General features: G+C 50.5%; 1 protein-coding gene and 1 long non-coding RNA gene across 4 annotated transcripts in view; one reads left to right on the forward strand and one right to left on the reverse strand.

Annotated features, from left to right (window-relative positions):
* The window catches only part of GOLGA1 (golgin A1), a 47,297-nt gene that overhangs the window by 5,343 nt on the left and 26,388 nt on the right, over positions 1 to 15,566 (reverse strand). For all 3 annotated transcript variants that reach the window (XR_004626582.1, XM_034664508.1, XM_011221115.3), the window contains exons 12-19: positions 15,461 to 15,556; positions 12,663 to 12,758; positions 11,062 to 11,211; positions 10,424 to 10,519; positions 3,595 to 3,684; positions 2,685 to 2,787; positions 2,418 to 2,575; positions 1,784 to 1,927 (exon numbers count right to left, since the gene is read on the reverse strand). Coding sequence is in view for 2 of the 3 variants with exons in the window: in XM_034664508.1 (XP_034520399.1) it covers positions 1,784 to 1,927; positions 2,418 to 2,575; positions 2,685 to 2,787; positions 3,595 to 3,684; positions 10,424 to 10,519; positions 11,062 to 11,211; positions 12,663 to 12,758; positions 15,461 to 15,556 (933 nt within the window). In the remaining variant the exon portion in view is untranslated. The remainder of the gene's footprint in view (positions 1 to 1,783; positions 1,928 to 2,417; positions 2,576 to 2,684; positions 2,788 to 3,594; positions 3,685 to 10,423; positions 10,520 to 11,061; positions 11,212 to 12,662; positions 12,759 to 15,460; positions 15,557 to 15,566) is intronic.
* LOC117803028 lies at positions 1,519 to 6,967 on the forward strand. Its single transcript, XR_004626583.1, has 3 exons — positions 1,519 to 1,656; positions 1,835 to 1,965; positions 6,467 to 6,967. It is a non-coding gene; the product is annotated as an uncharacterized LOC117803028 (long non-coding RNA).

A 15,566-nucleotide genomic window follows, 5' to 3' on the forward strand; every position in this document is an offset into this window, starting at 1 on the left:
CACATTAAATGGACTCCAACACACCCTATTTTATAAGTGGTAATGTGTGGTTTCAGTCTGTTATTCTCTTGGCTGACCACCAGGCTGGACATTCCCCCGAAAGTACATTTGATATGTTACCTGATTTTCTAGCTTTTTGGCTCATAGATTAATTCATCTAACAAATACTGACTGAGTCCCTACTACGTAGCAGATACCTGGAGCCTGGGGAAAAACAATAAGCAAAACAAGAAAAATGCTCCCAGGAGGGAAAAGTGTCAATCACCAGACATTTAGTACATCAGAATGTATTAAGAGGTGTGGAGAGAAAGAGCAAGGTAAGGGAACAGGAGGTTCTGGTGGTGAGGGCTGCCAAGGGCAGCAGGGAGGCCTCCTTGACAAAATGACACCATAAAGGAAATGAGAAAATTGCAGGAAGAATCTTCCAGGCAGAAGGCTCAGCAAGTGCAAAGGCCCTGAGGCAGGAGCGTGCTTGATATTCACAGAAAGGCAAGGTCAATGTGACTGAGAGGGAGTGCTGGGGGTGGCAGAGGGGGTGCAGTAAAAGCGGTCCTAAGGGGCCACACAGGGCGTTGTGAGCCACTGCAAGGACTTGGCTTTTATACAGAGAGGAAGTCATCAGAAGGATGGAACCCTGGGGTGACAGGGAAACCAGTTAGAAGCCCAATACCAGCCTGTACGGGAGAGACGATGATAACCTGACCCTGGGTGGCGGCGATGGTGGGGACGGGGAGCAGCTCAGTTTGGGTGTAGTTTGAAGGGAGCACCAAAAGAACCGGCCAACGGTGTGGCTGTTACTTGCGGAAGAGACACCAGGGTTGAGAATGACACCAATATTTTTACTTTTCACGCTTACTGAGCTGAAGGGCAGCAGCCGGTGCTGAGCAGCGTGGTGAGTCTGAAGTTTGGTTTTGGGTGGTTTAAGTTTCAGATGTGTTTTAGACACCACCCTGGAGGTACAGAGACAATCTAGGGTTCCCGGGAGCCGTCTGGGCTTGTGAGAAGGACGCGGACGCCCACAGCGTGCGGCAAGGGACTGAGTGCCATTAGAGAGGTCTGAGGGCTGGGCCCTGGGGCACATGGTGTTTGTGTGCTTTTCTATATTTCATATTTCACAGTAAGGTTAAATGTGTGTGTGCAAGAAAGAGAAAAGAGATGAGCACTATTTCCTTTTGTTAAAGATCTAAAAAAACACACACCCTCAGGCACACACTCTGGAGGCCACAGCAATGAGCAGCCAGCACGCCTGACTTCCCAGGGCCCTTGGAAACCAGGGTCGGACGGACCCCGCACCTGCAGGTGCAGAGGCCGCGGGGTGGGTGCAATCATGACATTTATTAAGCTGCTGCCAAATACCAGAAATGGACAGGCCAGCTTCATTTCGAAACGAACGCTTCATTTCATTCCCCAACACCCCTCCCCCCCGTAAAACCACCTGAAGACCGGCGACGCTGGGTGACTACACGGCCGCGGAAAGGAAGTGAGAGGTAAGCTGACTGGTCCAACAGGACCCACTGGTAACAGCAGAGGTGGCTGTGAACATCTGAACTCACTACTGCTCGAGCTCTAACACTCTGGACACGATCTCACATAGAGGGAGGTGTGAAAGGAAGGCCGCGCAGGTGGAAATCCAGGAAGAAGGCCCCTGACAAAGAGGTGAGATCTCCCCTGAGACGTGCCCAGCGGTATGTGCAAAACTCTCTAGGAAGGGCCCGAACGGTTTTAGGCACAAACGTCGGGAAAGCGCAGGCAGATAAACAGTTGAGGTACGGGGCACCCTCACCTTATTTTTCTCCACAAGCTGCTGCTCCAAGTCCTGTTTCTCCTTCTGTAGCTGCCCTAGGTCCATGAGCCCCACCTCACCATTTGGGATTCCCTCTGCGGCTGGAAGCTGGTACACGGGGTCCTGCGTGGCCCTCGAGGTTACCTACAGGACGGCGGCAGCAAGCTGAGAGCCAGGACAAGGTAATGGTCAAGCTAAGCGGCGGGTCCATGGGGAAGGGGACCAGATCGGTTCGAAAGGTGCGGACCGGTGAGCCTGAACAGGCAGCTGGCCGGGAACCACACCTGAGCTGTGCAGATCCCGATAATGCCTTCCAGAGGGACGCTCAGCGTTGCACGCAGCGAGCGAGCTTGGAAGGAAAGGGCTCTCACACCTGAACCCTGACACGTGGTGCGCATCGATGGGCTCCACGACACCCACAAGCTCTTAGGCAGCTGAGCATCCCCACTCTAAAGAGAGGAAGCTTGAGCACGGGGAAGCGACCGGCCCGACATCCCGGAGCTCATGAGCGCCAGCTGTGTCTTCCTCAGCTCCTTCCCCCACCCGCGTCTTCCCACCGCCTCCTCGTGGCTGCGTCCTGCCGCAGCACATGCTGCTGCCACCACGCCGGCCCGCGGCTCCGCTGGGGACTTACGTGAGGCTCGGACACTGACAGCGACAAGCCCTGCTCCGGGCTGGGCGGCCTCAGCACGTCGTCCCTCGCAGCCGCCTCAGACTCCTCTGCCCTCAGGCTCCGCAGGGCTTCCAGCTCACTCTGCAGCTGGTGCATTTGCGACAGGGCCGAGTCGTGACCTAGGCCAGGCAGAGGGGGGCACCGTCAGCCCGGTGACTCCACGCCACTTCCGGGCAGGGGTACCGGGTGGGAGCAGGTCAGAAGGCTCGGCGGGGGCAGACTCCTCACCTTTCTTCAGCTGGACAATCTCCTGCTCTTTCTGGAGAATCGCTTCCGTTTTCTCCTGCAGAGTCTGCTCCTTCTCCTCTAGGACAGCTGTGAGGTTAGCAGCCTTGGACGGAAAGACCCAGATGACGAGGCTGGCAGAAGTAACCCCATACCCCCCAAAAGGAATCTCCACTTTTCCACTACCCAGGGTCCCCCATGAACCCCTCCCTGCAGTCCACAGCCTGGAACACCCCCGAAGCTAAGCTCTGCTCGTCTAGACACACACGGGGCCAGGGCCTGCACAGCAGCCACTGTCCTCGCTGCCCACCTGGCCTACACTGGGCCTACTGGCCATGCGGCTGCTCGGCCCGGCCTTCCAGGTCCTGAGTGCCCACCACACGCCTGGCATTTGATACACGTGACCTTGTCACACGTGTTACGCCTCCTGAAAGGTGTAATTATCCTAAAGTCTTTTCAGGAGCAACTGAGGCTCACATTTGTTAAGGACTTACTGAAGGCCTAGAGCCCGTTAACTACCAGGTCTGGGACCTGACGTTGAGTCTCTCTGAAAAGGAAGGCACTTCCCACCCTTCCCACTCAAAGCTCAACTGGATTATGATCTTGGGGGCCTGCGGGCAGTAATGGCCCCTTCACAGAATTAGAGCCCAGTAGGTACTTGGATGGGGGCTTTTCCCCAGGGGAGATTTAGAATAATAACTGACCATCACAAATCAAAAAAGGCCTATCCTGTGGGGTGAAGATTTCTTTGTAACACTTTTCTCCCACCTTCCTAGAGACCTCAGGGGAATCACTCAGATGATGGCATTCCTGAGACCTAGGTGCACCCCGTCCTGGACACACAGGGAGGCAGGCTGGTCCTCCCTGAGGCTGGAACACCCCACCCTGGGGCCCACACCTCAGCGGGGCCTACCTGTTGCTGGAACTCTTCCCTCTGCTTCCGCACCTCGTCCAGGGCTTGAGCCATGGCGACGCTCACAATTTCTCTTTGGCTCCATTCTTCCTACAATCCAGAAAACGGGTAGGAGATTGGGTCTCAAAACTCATTTCACAGCTTTTTTGCAGCATGCTACCTGAAGCCCACTGAGGAAACAGGGTCTTAACAGGGTCAAATTAACGTCCTTCCCACTTCTCGAGGCTCCCGGGCTGCCCTCTCACTGCAATGCCATCTGTATCCCTCTGGGATACTGTCCTGCTGGGCAACCCACCGAGCACTCCACAGATGGGCACACCGTGGAGGGTCGGTTATCCCCTGGGCACACCAGACAGTTCTTGGGCCATGGTTAGGGGACCGAGAACTCGAAGAGAAGAGCTGGTCTAATGAAATCAACACAGAAGAAGAAGAAAGATCGTCAGGCCCACGTGAATGGACTAGCGGACTGGAGCAACCCAATTACGGGAAAAATAAGAAGCAATTACTGAATTGTAATAGGACAGAATGCCACAGACTCAGCAAAATTATCCATTTTATAGGACAGAAAAAGGCTCTGAGAGGGTAGTGTGCCTGAGGTCCCACAGCTAGTGGGATAGCCAGGTTTCAAGCCAGCTTCTGTCTGAGCTCAGAGCCATGCCTTTGGATGTCAGACTCCTACCACCCAGAAAATATTCTGTGCTGAGCAGGGCTGCCTCCTCAGCCTTCCCAAGAGCACAGAACTATCTCCTGACAAACACATCAGTCCTCTTCCCTGTGACAGATGGCAAGCTCACTGCTCAGTCCCCTGACTTCTCAGGTGCCTTTGTTCTGGTCAGGGACATCTGTTTTTCTGGCCTACTCAGGACTGCCCTATTTTTGGGGTAAGAGCCTCGTCACTGCTTTTCCACCTGGCAGTTCCATGTGGTTCCGGTAGGGCCGCCAGTGATGATGATATGTCCATTTTGTGGCTACAAGGATAAGAATGTGATTCAGACCTGGCCAATCACAATACTGGAGCCCCTTGGCCAAACTGACCTGTCCAAGGGGTGGCTCTGTCACCTCAGATGGGCCAATCAAAATCCCTTTTTATATCCGAATCCTTTTTTATAAAGGTGAAGCCTAGGGGGAGAAGCTCTCTTTCCTAAGCTGGCATGTTACCAGCTTGGAGCTGCTGTGGTGATGTCCACCCGATTTGTAGGCTGCAGTCTGCATCATGGAGAAAAGCAAGGCCAAGAGTTTGGGTAACTGACAGGGCAGGAAACAGCATGATGCAGGAAGAAAAGAGACCTGAGCCGCGCCGCCCCCCCCCACCCCTCCCCGGGTTCTAGGGTTCTAGTCGGACAAGTCTTTCTGGTTCTGTGAGCTACTTATCTCCCCTACCAACACCTCCCTTTCCACTGATGCTGGTACAAGTTGGTTCATGGAGGGAGAGGCCAGCCTCCTGGCCAGGGGCATTCTGGCTTCTACTGTGGAGTTGTCAGAACTGACCTTCCGTTGAGTCCATCTCTAGTAAAAACGAGAAAAATAGCTGCCTGAATTCAAGAGGAGGGACCTTGCCCGACCCCAGACAATGGCCCTCACCAGGGAAGGCTCCACTGCCGCGGGAGAAGCAGCTCTGAAACCCTGGCCCTGTGGGGGGAGGGTGGCAGAAGCCTTTCCTGGGGAGGGGAGAGGAGAGCTCTGACTGCTGGTGTCTAAGAGGACGGCAGGCAGACTGAGTGAAAGCCAGGAAAGCAGGTGAGGGCAGGAACCAGAGACTCAAAGCCCCTCCCTGCCAGGCGCTGCACACGGGACTTTTCCTCAGGGCCACACGGATCCTCAGGCTAATCCTCTTGAAGGCAAGGGTAAATGTGTTCAGTTTTTTAAAAAAAGGAAACTAGATTCCCTCAAGAATCAGCCAGTGAAGGGCCAGCCGGCACACGGAACGGAGTCCACGTGGCTCCGAAGTCCTCGCTGCGGCCACAGAGCCACACCCACCCGGGACTGTGGGATTCGAGGCCGCCTGGCACGGCTCAGCATGGCTGCGCCACCAGGCTCCCCGCCTCCGGCAGCTCTCTGCACCTGGGAATGACCTCCCTGAGGGAATTCTAAAGATGGATGCCCCTAAAAATAGTGCTTCAGAATACCTGAAGCCAAGACGGGCAGAATTAGAGAAAGAGACAAATCCATGATCATAGCTGGAAGATTCGGCACACTACCCTTACTAACTGACGGAACAAGACGACAAAAAAGAAAAATCAGAAACCACAGAGAAGATTTGGACAACACTCTTACCCAGCCTGATCTAAGGAGTGCATATGGAATGCTTTCCCCTCACAGCAGCGGTGCACTGAATATTCCCCCAGACAGACCACAGGCTGGGTCATAAAACAAGCCTCAATAAATATCAAAGAACTGAAATCAGTTAGTGTATTATCTGACCATAATGGTACTAAACTAGTAATCAAGATATTGAGAACATTCCCCAAACAGGTGAAAATTAACCACATTTCCTAACAGCCTGTGTGTGCTGATTTTTAAGTTACTGCCTATCGACCCTGCTCCCCCTTTTATATTCTTTTTTTTTTTAAAAAAAGATTTTATTTATCTATTGGACAGAGAGAGAGACACAGCGAGAGAGGGAACACCAGCAGGGGGAGTGGGAGAGGAAGAAGCAGGCCTCCTGCCAAGCAGGGAGCCTGATGTGGGGCTTGACGCGGGGCTAGATCCCAGGAACCTGGGATCATGACCCAAGCTGAAGGCAGACACTTAACGACTGAGCCACCCAGGCGCCCCGCCCCCTTTTACAGTCAGCTTTGCCCTGCTACGCCTGAGACTCTGCAAACCCCATTTCTGCTCGTCCAGCTGGTTCTATGTGAATCTCTGCCCACAGGAGGAGCTCGAGGGAGCCTGGAAGGCAGGGGGACAGAGCAGAAGACTCACTCCTTCCTGTCAGCTTCCTGTTTCTGTGAGCGACGCTGCTTCACCAGGCAGCAGCAATTTCATCCTGAAGCAGCAGGTTTTCTCAAGACATGGGGCTGACTCCATTCACTGCCTTGTTCCCCGGACACACACCAGCACCCACTGACAGCGCCCCCAGCTCAGAGGTCGGAGTGTCCTATCTGTGGGGCTCTTTGTGTTAATTCGTAAGATTAATAATTCCACCTTTGCTTTGTTCCCTTAGTTGCAGTGGCTACCTTCGTGATAGCTTATGACTATTTCTGTGCTGGACTAAAAACCTTACATGAGAACATAAATTCTCACTCAAATAACTGGTATGGTTCCTTTCTCCTGACTGGACCATGATGGACACACTGCAGACAGATTTTCTGTCTCTTCTTGTGTACATTAGCTGCAATGATCATTGCTCTTCATGCTTTCTTACTGCCTCACATCTTTCGTGCATCTATCTAGAATCTTCCTTCACCTGAATGATGAGCTCTAGCACTTCCTTTAGTGCAAATCTGTTGGTGACTAATTCCTTGTTTTTGTTTTATTGGTTTTTATAGTTTTACTACCATGCTGTGTCTAGGTATAGATTTTATTTTATTTTATTTATTTATTTTTAAAGATTTTATTTATTTATTTGACAGAAAGACGGCCAGAGAGAGAGGGAACACCAGCAGGGGGAGTGGGAGAGGAGGAAGCAGGCTCCCAGCAGGGAGCCCGATGCAGGGCTCCATCCCAGGACTCTGGGATCATGCCCTGAGCCAAAGGCAGACAATTAACGACTGAGCTGCCCAGGCGCCCCTGGGTATAGACTTTAAAATTTATCCTGGGGGCGCCTGGCTGGCTCAGTCGGAAGAGCATGTGATTCTTGATCTCCGGGGTCATGAGTTCGAGCCCCACACTGGGGAAACATTACTAAAACAAAGTAAATAAGCTTTTAAAAAAATTAAAAAATAACAGGGTGCCTGGGTGGTTCAGTCGGTTAAGCATCTGCCTTCAGCTCAGGTCACGATCCCGGGGTTCTGGGATGGAGCCCCATGTCAGGCTCCCTGCCCGGCGGACAGTCTGCTTCTCCCTCTGCCCCTCCCCTGGCTCATCCTCTCTCTCTCTCCCTCTCAGATAAATAAAATCTTTTTTAAAAAATTTAAAAAATAACATTTACCCTGTTCGGATTTGTAAGAATCCTCACACCTGTATCTGTGACTTCACAGCTTTCAGTAGTTTGGAAACTTCTTAGCTATTATTACTTCAATAATTGCTTTGGTCTCAAAGCGCCTGGGTGGTTCAGCCGGTTAAGCATCCAACTCTTGGTTCCCACTCAAGTCATGATCTCAGGGTTGTGAGATTGAGGCCACCCAGCGTCAGGCTCTGTGATCAGCACGGAGTCCGCTTAGGATTCTCTCTCCCTCTACCCCTCCCCCTGCTCGCTTTCTCTCTAAAATAAATAAATGGGGGCACCTTGATGGCTCAGTTAAGCGTCTGCCTTCAGTTCAGGTCATGATCCCAGGGTTACTGGCATCGAGTCCGCATTGGGCTCCCTGCTCCGCAGGGAGTCTGCTTCTTCCTCTCTCTGCCCCTCCCCCCAGCTTGTGCACTCTTTCTCCCAAATAAATAAGTAAATAAAATCTTTTAAAAAAAATAAAATCTTTTAAAAAGTAATAATAATAACTGCTTCAGTCTCACTTGTGTGCTCCCTTCTAAGCCCCCAATGACCTGGGATCAGGCACCCCCCAGGATCCTGTCTTTTATTATGCCTTTTCTGTATTTCATTCTGTCCTTCCTTCCACTTCACACGCTAATTCTTTTTTTTTTTTTAAAGATTTATTTTTTTTTCTTTTTTTTAAAGATTTTATTTATTTATTCGACAGAGATAGAGCCAGCGAGAGAGGGAACACAAGCAGGGGGAGTGGGAGAGGAAGAAGCAGGCTCATAGCAGAGGAGCCTGATGTGGGGCTCGATCCCATAACGCCGGGATCACGCCCTGAGCCGAAGGCAGACACTTAACCGCTGTGCCACCCAGGCGCCCCTCACACGCTAATTCTTGAGTTCTAATCTGCTCTTAATCATATTGGGTTTTTTTTTTTAAACGTATTGTTTTTTAAAACAACTTTCCTGAAATATAACAATACGCTGCATGTATTTCAGGCGTGTGATGTGGTGAATTAGTAAAATTCACACACAGTAAAAACCGTGAAAATACTCATTACCCCCAAAAGCTTCCGCATACCCTTTTGGAGTCTACCACATTCTTAGTTCCAGCTCTACATTCTCTGGCTCTCATGTTCTAATTTGTTTCCCCTTTTAACATTGCTGTCTTTTAGTATAATTTCCAAATCTCCGTTGAAATTTTCAATTTTGTCTTTTATGCCCTTAAACACAGTCAGTGGTATAATATCCGAGCTTCCTAACAGATCTTCCTGCTTCTCTACTTGCTTTCTTCCCAGAACATTCTCTACAAAGAGCCAGAATAATTGTTTTAAAACGAAACTTCTCCCTCAACCCTCTCAGGTCCCATCCCTCTTTAGGAGCTTTGTATTATTGCTCAATAAACTTTGCTTTGTTGCCCACCAAAACAAAACAAAACACCCCACAAAACTTCTCCCATCACTTCTTTGCTTAAAACTCCCAACTATTTCCCTGCTTGCCTCCTCTCATCTTCTTCTGCCCCAGCCCACTAAGCGGCAGCCACACGGACCTTTGTGCTGTTCTCTGAACAAACTAAGCTTTTTTCTGCCTTGGAGCTTTTCTATTTTGCTATTTCTTTGGTCTGGACTATTCCCTTCCCAAACATGCACACTGCTGGCCCCTTCTCAGGATTCAGGGTTTTTGCTCAAGTATCACTGAAGCCTGTCCTAACCTCCACATTTAAGAGAGTCCCCTCCTCCCTACTCTCTGTCCCTCGCTCTGCTTTACTCTCTTCTCGGCATTTACGCTTGTCTGCCATCTCTAGTTACAGGCTCCACAGGGGGGACGTGTCGCCTGTTTCGCTCATATCCCGGCACCTACAGTGGTGCCTACAGGTACCCCGACGTTTGTTGAAGGGATGCATGAAAACAGATCTGGCTCCAAAGCACACGCGTCCCGCGCTTCAGCACTACACGTTAGCAGCTACCTGACTTAGCAGCGACAATTACTGGAAGCTTGCTCAGTGCAGACCCTCAGCTACGGATGTTCTGAGGTCTCTGTCAAAAGACCCACAAGATCCGTGTCATGAGCAAGTTGGGCAACTACGGCAACGATCCACCATCTAAGGGCTCCGATGCAAGGGGCAGAGGAGCCTAGAGGCCTCTAAGAAAGTGGCCGAAACTCTTTTCCCTTCGCATCCAGTTATGTCCAGACTGAGAAGCGGGCAACGTCTGATTAAAGCACCAGGATCTCAGAGGGGAAAGGGTAACAACCCAGCAGACAACTCCCTCATCTCTACACACGGGCTCCGGCATAAACGGACAAGCTCCTTACGACCACTTAAGCCCTTGCTCTACTAGTCCCACTGGAAAGATCAACAACACTGGTGCTTTGATAGCATGACTTTCGGGTGGCTGCTGATGATGACAGAGGGGGAGCTGGTTAAGTGAAGTCAGGCCAGCATTGCCTCGAACGAGGTATGGAACTTGGACACATCACTTATACTCAGAGCCTCAAATGACATTAATTGCAAAATGAGTATAATTCTTTCTACCATCCTGGATCACCGAGAGGGCTTAATGATAGGTGACAATTTCTAGTAAACGTCTAGCAGGACGGTTGACCAAACGCTAGTTCATGCCTTCCCACTCTGAGTACAGAACGTTCACCGGGCTGCTCCCAGCACACACGTAAAAGACAGGCACTGCTGTGACATGCAGGCACCGCTGTGACACGCAGGCACCGCTGTGACATGCAGGCACCGCTAGACAAATACCTTCCGCTTCTGCAGCTCAAGTTGGTGGTGCTGTAAAGAACGTTCATATTCACTCTTACTTTCCTTGAGGGCTGCATTTTCTTGCTCCAGCTCTCTCTGCAAGTTGAGAAAAGCACGTGTAAGAGGAAAAGGGCTTTATCCTATTTCCCCCGCACACAGTCCTACAGACACAGAACTTGCATCCCACCCTTTGCATCACTGCAGGGGTGGGAGATGGGAATGGGGCAGGGGTCCGAAAGAACCAGCTGACACCGGCCTCCCAAGGAGAAACACGGCTCGGGACTCTGAAGATGCGGAGCGGGGGAGAGCGACCAGAGGCAGGGAGAAGCCGTGAGGGAGGAACAAGAGCACTGAGGAGAAACAGCAGGAAGAAGCTGAAGGGGCTGCTAGGGAAGCATCAGTAAGCCCCTGTGTGGCCCAGAAGAAAAGAAAACCCAGCTGTATGGAGTTTTATAAAAAGCAGCCATTTTATATCCATTCTCATGAGCAGGTGCCTTGATGGAAAGATAAAAACTGCTCCAAAAAGTGGTTCCCTCATGGGCGGGGGGGACTGGTCTTCTCCCCGTCAACGACTTCACAGCCCAGCCACGCGGGAACCTGGCGCTCGCAAGCCTCGCGTCACGCCTCTCCCCACTCACCACCTCTTGCACCAAGGCTGTCCGGTCGGCCGCCCGGGCTCTCTCCAGGGCCGCGAGCTCGGCCTCCAGCGTGTGGACACGCTCCGTGCACTGCTGCTCCAGAGCAAGCACCTGCTGCTGCGCCCGGCTGCTCTCCCTGTTCGCGGCGGCCTGGGGGGGGGTGGAGGACAGTTACCCATGGGACCCCATTCTCTGCCTCTGTGACCCAAAGATGGGTGTCCAGTAGAAACAACTCTCCTTCCTGATCTCTGGCCTGGGTGCTGTTGAGGTCCCCACCTGCAGCCCTGCGTACTGCCCCTAGACTGTTCAGAAGCTGAAGTCTGGGACTGGTCTCAGTGCTGGGGGGACGCCTTCGGGCACCAGCCAGTCCTAAGACACAGCCCTCCTTCACCTGACTTGGTGCTGTCTTCCACGGCTGAGGCTTTTCCTGGGGAGGCAGTGTAGCTCTCCTTCAACTTACGATGGGGTTGTAACCGATAATCCCATTGTAAGTTGAAATATTAGGTTAAAACAAGCATCACAGCTTAGCCTAGCCTACTTTAAGTCCCCAGAATGGGGGCGCCCGGCCGGCTCAGTCCGTACTAATTGTGACTCTTGACCTCGGGGTTGCGAGTCTCAGCCCCACACTGGGTGGAGAGATTAAACATAAAATCTTTAAAAATTTTTTTAAAAAAATGCTCAGAACACTTACATTAGCCTACAGCCGGGCAAAGCTTATATTACACCGAAGTATTGAATATCTCATGTAATTTATTGACTGCTGCGCTCAAAGTACAGAACAGAAAGGCTGCATAGGTACAGAACTGTCCGCCCTGTGATCTCGTGGCTGCCTGGGAGCTGTGGCTCCCTGCCACTGTCGGACACTGAGGGAGAGGACCGTACTGCCCATCGTTAGCCCAGGAGAAGCTCAAACTTCAAAATGTGAAGTACAGTTTCTACTGAAGGCATATTGATTTTGCATCTCATGAAGTCAAAAAATCATTAAGTTGAACCATCATAAATCAGGGAACATCTGTGTAATACAGTGATGATGAACAAGGGCTTTGACCTAAGAAAGGTGAGGGTTTTGCCATTTATTAGCTGGGAGACCATGACCACTGGGTTACTGACCAGTCTTTCCGAACCAGCTTCCTCTAGAGAAAGAGGATAATGCACATACTCTTAGGTCTGCAGCAAGGACTGAGACACGTGAATATTGACCACAGTGACCAGAACGGCAACCACACCATCAGTACTGTTTTCATTTCTCCAGATTCTAACTCAACACCCCACCTGGGGCTGCAACAGCTGGCCAAGCCCTCACCCTGCCCCAGAGCTGGGACCCTGTTCTCCACAGCCCCAGCTGCAAGCCACCACCTCTAACAGTCCCAGAACAAGGCTGGGCCCCACGGCCAGCTGTCAGATGGGAATTAGCCAAGCTCCACCTCTTTGGGTAACTCGGACCCTCCAGCAGGTCCTGACTCCCTCCACGCGCACCTGCCCAGCTGCTCACGTCCAGCTCCACAAGTGTGCCTGAGGCCGGGTCCAGATACCTAACTGGAGCGAGTCTGGGGCAGCTGCAAAGGCTAAAGGGCAAGCATCAGGGGCCCCGAGCCACTTACGAGCTCCTGAATCTGAGCTTCCTGAGCTGCCACGACATCACCACTGTGCTTTAGCTTCTCCTCAGATGCCTGCAAGCTCTGCTCAAGTTCTTTCACCTGCGGGGGGAAGACAAGCCTTCCTTCATTCAAAAGAAGCTGAAGAGTGGTAATAAACAGCTTGAAAAATCAAATCCATTTCAGTCGTCAAATGGGTACATTACAGAAAAATTTTAAATTAGAAAAAAAACACCTATATACCTACCATTATACGACGTGACCATTCTAACATCATATCCTCGGGTGTCTTTTTATGAGTGGTTTTTTTTTTTTTTTTTTACAACTTTGTATACAATTCTAGGAAAACTTTGTCTTTTTCCTCCTCACTCAAGTTTCCTTCTGTGTTCTCATGCAGTCTTCAGAACTTAGATTATTTCTTTCAAGGACACCTCACGATCTACCGAACCACTGGCTGCCGTGTGGGCACGCCGGTGCTTCCCCACTTTTCCATCTGAGACAACGCAGCAGCCAACATCTCCACCTAACATTCTGTGGCCTGCTTTGAGCCACTTCCTTAGGACAGATTCCCGGATGTGGGATGACTGCTCACAACACAAACTTTCACTCATTCCACAGACACCAGGCCCGTCTGACTTTGCACGAGGCGCTGCACGAGGCTGTGTGGCTGGCCCGTGGACAGGACCACACACACCCTGTCCACCCAGCTGGCTGTGGCTTTCCAACAGGGCATTTTTATCCCGTTCGAGTCATCTTTGCCAATTTCCCTGATAAAATCCATTTGTTTGCTGAGTAAGGCCTGACCTTGAGGAAGTTTATTACGAGAACATAAACACAAGGAAGGTTGCAGCTTTGTCAAGGGGAAGTAGGTACCCAAAGAGAGAAGGGTACTTTTAGGTCTCATGGTTCCTCATACACATGCACATGAAGACTGAGCTGCAGCAGCTTCCGGAGGACAGTGTATTTCCACAGAGGAGAGCAGTAACGTTACCTGCCCAGGATCACGAATTTTATTAGTGGCAGAGCCAGAACTGAAACCTAGTTTTTTAAACTCCTGGGTTCCAAACGTAGCTACCCAAGTCTCAGCTTAGAGGCAGAGCTCAAGAAAGATTCAGATCCTCCAGAGGTTAAGCATAGAGTTATCACATGACCTGGCAATTCCACTTCTAGGTATAAACCCAAGAGAAATGAAAGTAAAAGCTCACACAAAAACCTTGTTCATAGCACTACACTACTGATACTACTCACAATAGCCAGAGGGTGGAGATAACCCAAACATCCATCAACAAATGAAGGTATAAACAAAACGTGGCATAGACGTATAAAGGAATGAAAGCCTTTTAGAAAAAGCTCATTTGGCCCTAGGGCACCTGACTGGCTCAGCCGTAGAGCTTGGGACTCATGATCTTGGGGTCGTGAGTTTGAGCCCCATGTGTGGCATCGAGTTTACATAAAATTAAAAAAAAAAAAAAAGGCTTATTCAGCCTTAAAAAGGAATGAAATTCAGACACATGCTATAACATGAATGAACCTCGAAGACATATGTCAAGTGAGATCAGCCAGACAAAAAAGGCCACATATTGTATGATTCTGCTAATAGGAGGTTCCTAGAGTAGTCAGATTTATAGGGACAGAAAGTAGAATGGTGGTTGCCAGGGGCTGGGGGTGGGAGAGAAAGGGAAGTTAGTATTTAATGGGGACAGAATTTCAGTCTGAGAAGATGAAAACGTTCTGGAGATGATCAGGTGATTGTTGCAAAATAGTGTGAATAAATGTGCTTCATGCCACTGAACTGTGCCCTAGAAATGGCTGAAATGGTAACTTTTATGTCATGTGTATTTTATCACAATAAAAAGATATTCAGAAACAACTGAATTCTAATAAAAGAAACCAAGCTGTATTGAGAGATATAGAGCTTTAAAGCATATTTATCAGGAAACAGGATTTTAAAAAGGAGCTAAGCATTTGCTATGGTCTGAATGTTTGTGTTCCCCCAAATTCATGTGGAAATCCTAATGTCCGATGTGATGGTAACAGGAGGTGGGGCCTTTGGGAGGTGCTTGGGTCATGAGGGTGGAGTCATCTTGGCGGCATTAATGCCCTTATGAAAGAGGCCCCATAGAGATCCCTTACTCTTTCCACCTCTTCACACTCATTAAACTGGCAAACAAATAAAGAAATGGTTGGACAAGGCAGCGATGCAGATGCTGAAACCTGCATGTGCGCTGGGGGAGGAGAGCCAGGGGCAGCCCCTGCAGGACCGTTCTTGTCCTACTTAGTCACATTAGGTCACATGCATTCTCTGTCCTCAAGGTGACAGGGACAAGGCTGTTCAGTGCAATGTAGCCTGTGGTGACAGGGGGGCGGCAAGCTGGACGTTCAGCATCTGGTAGATAACCACATGTAGAGCAGTGAGCACCACGACGTGGACATGGACAGAGTGGAGCAGGTAAAGGGGGCAGTGTCTGCGGAACTATATTGCTTACGTAAATTCACACACATGCACACAAAACAAGGCCTTAAGGTAACCCCACAACACAGGGATCTCTATTAACCCCATCAGAATGGTTTTCTGTGGGAGCGAAGGGAACAAGGATAAAAGGGAATATGCAAGAGAACAGTGTTGTGTGGAACGATGGTGGTGATGAGGCAAGAACGAAGATGACTAACACAGCCACGTGTCAATAAAATCCGAAACAGTCCCTTCAAAAGAAAACCTCTGACCCCAGGGGATTCTCCCCCGACGATGTCATCCAACCAGGCTAGCACCCAGACACAGGAACCCCTGGGAGTGAGGTCAGTACCCGAGTCTCCAGGGTGTCAATGGCCTGTGCCTGGCTGCTTCTGGCTGCCATGAGCTGCTGTCTGGTATCCTCCAAATTCTGCTCAGCAACAGTTTTCTGTAAGTTG

Source organism: Ailuropoda melanoleuca, chromosome 7 (genome assembly GCF_002007445.2).
Source record: "Ailuropoda melanoleuca isolate Jingjing chromosome 7, ASM200744v2, whole genome shotgun sequence".
In the NCBI taxonomy this organism is placed as follows: Eukaryota; Metazoa; Chordata; class Mammalia; order Carnivora; family Ursidae; genus Ailuropoda; species Ailuropoda melanoleuca.